Source organism: Limulus polyphemus, unplaced genomic scaffold (assembly GCF_000517525.1).
Source record: "Limulus polyphemus unplaced genomic scaffold, Limulus_polyphemus-2.1.2 Scaffold271, whole genome shotgun sequence".
In the NCBI taxonomy this organism is placed as follows: Eukaryota; Metazoa; Arthropoda; class Merostomata; order Xiphosura; family Limulidae; genus Limulus; species Limulus polyphemus.
The window spans coordinates 144,041-150,346 of record NW_013665881.1 but is presented as its reverse complement, the minus strand read 5'-3'; the positions used below and the strand labels follow the sequence as shown (position 1 = coordinate 150,346).

The 6,306-nt window shown below is 34.8% G+C and overlaps 1 protein-coding gene across 1 annotated transcript in view; it reads right to left on the bottom strand.

The window, feature by feature from the left end:
• Positions 1–32: 32 nt before the first annotated feature.
• Positions 33–6,306, bottom strand: part of LOC106456908 — a 52,694-nt gene continuing 46,420 nt past the window's right edge. Inside the window, exons 8-11 of the mRNA XM_022382698.1 lie at positions 5,709–5,951; positions 3,640–3,833; positions 1,635–1,745; positions 33–929 (exon numbers count right to left, since the gene is read on the bottom strand). Of these exons, the coding sequence (XP_022238406.1) occupies positions 741–929; positions 1,635–1,745; positions 3,640–3,833; positions 5,709–5,951 (737 nt within the window). The 3' untranslated portion in view covers positions 33–740. The remainder of the gene's footprint in view (positions 930–1,634; positions 1,746–3,639; positions 3,834–5,708; positions 5,952–6,306) is intronic.

Below are 6,306 nucleotides of genomic sequence, written 5' to 3'. Positions count from 1 at the left end.
ATTTTATTGATTGCACATGATTTTATCAATGGAAAGTAAAACATTATTCTATTAATTGCAGATGTTTTTATCAATGGAAAGTAAAACATTATTCTATTAATTGCAGATGTTTTTATCAATGGAAAGTAAAACATTATTCTATTAATTGCACATGTTTTTATCAATGGAAAGTAAAACATTATTTTATTGATTGCACATGTTTTTATCAATGGAAAGTAAAACATTATTTTATTGATTGCACATGTTTTTATCAATGGACAGTAAAACATTATTCTATTAATTGCACATGTTTTTATCAATGGAAAATAAAACATTTATTTACTGATTTCAGTTTTAGACAGCATTTTAGACAGTCCTTTGTATGGGTCTGCTATAAATATCTTGTGTTTGATAAGACTGGCAATAGACAAAATAACTATATCACCTTCTTGTGCGTTTTTGAGTGCTGTTGCTTCCCAGTGGCTCAACGGTAAGCTTAAGGGCTTATATCGTTAAAAATCAGGATTCGATACCCGCGGTCGGCTCAACCCATTATATAGCTTTACGCTTAAATATATATATATACACATACACAAATTTCGTTGCTGCTACGAGACGGCATTCTCTCAATATATAACTGTTATGTTTTGTGAATGAACGTCGTATATTAACATGATGCTGGCAGAGGACGGTGAAATCATTTTATCAAATTTATCCTTCCATAGGCAGAAACTTTTCCTCGGAGGATTTTCCGATGGTGTTTATTTCAAGAAAACAAAATGTTTATAGCCGTATCTGTTATTCTTTATAAAAATGTCTTCGCTATTTTGTATGTCTAAGTGCCAGTTTTCGTTGTTAAATGGCTCTAAATGTCCACCGTAGTCAAAAGGTAAAATGTCAGCAGGAATATACTGATGTAGAGATGTAAAGTCGTTTCCATGGATATATATCTGAAACGAAATAACAGTGTGCAAAATATACGCATGAATTACAAAGGCTCGGCAATATGCATTAATTGTACATGAAATTTATTGTAAGACACACACAAAAACTTTTTCGTTCAAGTTACACAATTAATAATAATAATAATAATAATAAAAAGACTCAGCATATATGCAATTTTCCAGAATTAGTCAGAAAAGAAAAAAATATATATTAGTTTATTCTGTCAATCTTACTTTAATTTATTTTGATGGAAAATAGATTAGTTACACATGTATGAGCTCGATGAGTAAACTATACTAAAAGCACGACACTAATTTATTAATGAAAGTATAAGATAAAACTTTTCTTTCTCAACCTTGACCTTCTGCTTCAGGGTACATTCTAAACATAAGTGGTGCCATCTGTTGGTTACCATTTACAATGATGTTGTTAATTACAAAAATACTTAAAAGTTTATTGATCCAATACATTTCTTACATTCTAGAACTGATTCATGATTACAGGTCTGCCAAACGAAGAAGTTGGTTTGATAGTCACGAGATCTGGTTAAAACAATAAAGTATACATTATGAATATCAATCCATTTATATGTAATATATCAGTGGACATAATATACAAAGCTGGTTTTAACGTCAGTAAGCCTGAGAAGAATTACGATTACATTTGTACATTAAAACAAAAATACCAAAAACATAACAAAAACATAGTACCCTATTTTTCAGCTTCTCGCTTAAGAATGGCTTCACGAGGTTGAACAGAACTCCAAAGAGAGTAGGCTCGTTGACAATGTGGATATCTTTAAACCTAGCAGGGAAGCAATCCTGAAAAATAAATGTAATAATATATATATAAATATGTTACTGTTCTTCTGTTATTGACAAATGTGTACTACAGGAGCAAGAAAATTGTTAATATAGCAAACCGTGTTTCTTTGGTCCACTACTCACTCAATGCGCGTTAGTCGTAGGTTTTAGTTTTCTTGTGTATAATTATGACATCGTGTACTTCTAGGCAGTTTTTCTTTTATAAAATTGATTTCCTTAACTTATCAGTTACATTTTGAGTACTTAGCTGTACATAGTAGGCCTATCTTTGATCAGAAATTAATAAAATCATTACTTTGATAGTAAAATGAATATATGTATGTAATGTTATATAATATTGATTTCGCATGGTGAAATACATAATAATAATAATGGCAAGTGTGCGAGCTCAAGCATATGTGTTTTCTTCTTATCCATGTCGATGATTACTCAGAAGATGTCGTTAGTTGTGGCGTAAGAAGCCGGGGTTAATTAACTGGAATAATTTAGCGCCCTCTACAATAACTAACCAAGCGTGCAGAATACTTATAACATAACAAACAGAGGGTTCTTTTCTTTTCTTTCTTCTTGTCTATTTCTTGAAATCACGTGAAGATAAAACAATGGAAATGCCTCATTGTTAGATTTCCACAAATGTGTTCTTGTAATTACTAATTCAACCCTGCCCAGCATTAAATACATAATAATTATTGTCAGGAAAACTAGCACCTCGTGACGAAATTTTTCCGATTTACGAGAAACTGCAAATATATAGTATAGTCGCTCAAAAATTCGAACCATTTCCTCCAATTTCAAAATTATGACTAATTATTCTGATCCTCCATTGTATTTCTGTGTTAAATAATTGTACCCGTTTTGACATATATCTCATTTAAACAGCTCCAATGACATCTCAATTTTAGTCTTTCTATGTATAACCAACTCCTCTAAAAATAAGCTGTTTTATTTGGCTGTCTAAACTGTAAGAGATTACATCACAAGGTAATCTTGACAATTAATTATACAATACATTCGGTGTCCGTAATGATTAGTTATGTATTATTTTGGAGATAAAAATGGATCATGCTTCTGAAGAGTGGTTAAACACTCAGCCCTCGGGAAGCTTCATGGGATCATTGTCCGTAATGTGCAGAGTTCATTAAAAGGTCAGGGCTCATTGACAAAAAGGGCACTTTTCAAGGAACGTAAAGCAAACTTTTTCGGGGGAGGGGGTAGAGTGTTAGAAAAGACAATGGAGGTTGTGGTTTGCATCTGGCACATATAGGATAAAAATTCATAGGAAGCAACCAGACCCTCTTTCACTCCTATTCAATTGGTCTTATAAACACTTTTATGATCTAAAACTAAACAATGTTTTTTTGCGTATTAACACTTAATAGTATATTACATTATTTTTACTGTAAAGGCCTACAAGACCCCGTGTTCATGAGCGTCCGCAGTAATGTTTTCAGTGAGGGGGGGGGGGGGCAAGTATTGTGAAATTGTGAAGTGAAGAAATAAAATTTATATACATATGCTGAATGAGTAAAGAATTGTGTCTCTCAATTTTTCAGGGAGGGAGGTGCCCCCTTGCCAATAAAGGATTGGTGTATGGATGATAATTCTTTAGTTTCTAAGGGTTACTGACTTAGGTTTAGTAAATAACAAGGCCTAGAATTTACACCTAATTTCAGCAAATTTTGATTTACATTTGTAGTCCGTGTTTAAAGTATAAAAATCAATAAATTAGTATACCTTTTTTCGGATTACAAACCTCACACCAGACGCGTAGACTCAATCAGGAATTCGTCATAGCATGTGCATTACATAGACCCATTTGTGAGTACGCAAATCCAAATAACTAATATACAGGGTTCATGATTTTAAAATCGTCTCGTAAACAATCATTTACCTGCACTAAAGCTATAATTCGGCGAGCGTGATTTGGAGTCACCTGGCGGAAGTGACCAAAACCAAAACCTCGAAGATCTAGTATTGCTGCTATACCATGTTTTTGGGTGTCCTCTTCTCCAATAGCTTTTTCTAAACACATCAGGTTGGCTCGAAAAATATCGTCTGCGTCGAATTTACAAGTATTCCAGGAACCTAGGGAAAAAATGTTTTAAATATACTAAAGTTTAAAAAACTTTTCGAGACCAACACAAAGTTCCAGAACAAAATACTAACACGGATCATTTGTGTGTGTGTGTTTAGCGTTTAAATTAATTTAATTTGCCTTTTAAAATCTATCAATATCGTTGATAACGCTAAAAGTATAAACCTGTGTTTGTGTTTTGTATTTATGGGAAGTTACTAAGAGTAGCTAATGACCAGAGAAAGAAAGCAGTCAATCAGCAGCACCCTTCCACCCACCATTCACACGAAGGGATTGACTGTTACTTTTATAACGCAACCATTGCTGAAAATGCTTAGAATATTTTATGGTATAGCACGGATTCAAATCCACGTAAGATAGACTGATGATTATTTATTGTACAGCTTTTGGGCTTACAAACAGACAAACAAACATGCAATCTCGTTACTGGGCTTACAAACAAACATGTAATCTCGTTACTGTAACAACGAAAAAAGTGGAAAATCCCTAAGTAATTGATACGTTTCTATGAAATATTCATAAAATTTACTGAATGTAAAAAATCAAAAAGTGAGGAGGTAAAGATAATCCAGCCCATTATGATCTAAAAACTAATTACTTGGAATATGGAAACTGCCGTTCGAGAGGGAAAAGAAACGACAACATCAAAGGTGCTGCTTATACATGCAAAACAATATCTCTAATTATAGATTATATATATATATATATTAATAACAGTAGTGACATTAAAAAAGCCCTGTGGTTCGGCTTTAAGACATATTATAGCAACATCGTGACAGTAACTTTAGAGTTGAGGTATCCTGAAAATTATATTTTGCGTTGCTTATTTCAGTGTTATTGCTTCAAATTCTAAACAGAATAACAGTTAATATTTTTGCTGTTATTGTTGTTAAACACAAAGTTACACAATGGGCTATCAGTGTTGTGCCCGTTATGGGTATCAAAGTCAGATTTTTGGCGTTATAAGCCCTTAGACCTGCCGCTGAGCCACCGGAGGGCACGCTATCAAATAAGAACATTGGCGAAAGTTATTGGTTTTTAAAGGAAAGCTATCAGTGCTGTGCCCACTATGGGTATCGAAACCAAATTTATAGCGTTATAAGCCCTCAGACTTACACTTGAACCATTAGGGGCTAACAAAGCTAATACAGGAGAAGTTATCTTTAAGACAGTCCGTACTTAAAGAATAATACCGATATACTTTGCTTGCTTCGGGTGTTCGCGCAAAACAACAAAAGGTTTATTTCTTTTAGCGCAAAGCTACACAATAGGCTATTTGGTCTCTGTACACCAGATTTTAGCGTTATAAGTCCGTAAACTTACGACTAACCAACTGGAAGTCCACTGCAAAACGACTATCTGCACTAGTTGTCCCTAACTGTTAACTGACGGACTATAGGGAACGCAGCTAGTCAACAGCCTCCAATTATTGCGCTACTTTAATCAACTAACAAAGTTTTGAGCATCATTCATATAACATCCCAGCGTTCCCAAAGTGGGAGCGCATTTTTTCAGCAACGGGACGCGAACCTTGCGCACAAGATTCACAGTCCGACACGAAAACCAGTAGTTCATACCCGATCCTTGCCGATGGAAGACCGAGCCTGTCTTATATAGCCGAGCATCGAAGCATGCAGAATTCTAATATACGGGAAAAATTAGAAGTGTGTATTGAAGTAGACGACTGCATGATGGGTAAACTGGAATGGACGGCAATTGTCTGTTGTAAAAAAAAAAAAAATGTAGAGGGCGGTATTTCAAAAGTGTTCCGTTTTCAACAGTTGTCGTCCATCATGAATACTCTGCCTAAACAATCTATTACAGAATAGACGGCATGTTAAGAGGGACAATACTGTTTCACTTACTCGTTTTGAAGACAAAAATTGCTGCACCAGATGGAGTTCGATGAGGTAATATTCCTTGAATGTTGTCACTGAAAACTTCTTTCACTGCCGAAGGTACAAAATCTTGAAAAAGTACCGGGTTATCTACGCGTAATCTGTAATATTTCTGCAGTAAATGTAAAGCTCGATCGGGATCAAACTTTCTTGAACGAAGAAACTTCAGAAGGAATTCATCATCGAGCGGAATCACGAGGTCAGGGTCGCCTACAAGATATATATATAACTGATCTTTATTTTGGTTTAATTGCTCAAGACAACAGTAATAATATGAAAAACGCTTAGGAAATGGTAGGCATCCTTATCCTTCCTCTTAAGCAACTACTGCCCTTTTGATATGGTACCCCCTGTTGGACAATGCTGAAATCATCACCCGTTATTCCCTGGTGGTCACCAACATTCGGTGTTTACGGAGATCGGACGAGACCAGGATTATGCTTAGAGCATCCAAGGATACTTCATCCTATACGCATGTCATCAATGTGTTAAAAATTATCCCCCCAAATCACCACCTCCCCCCCCACCACACACACGTAAGTAGTAAGTATATAATCTAATACTA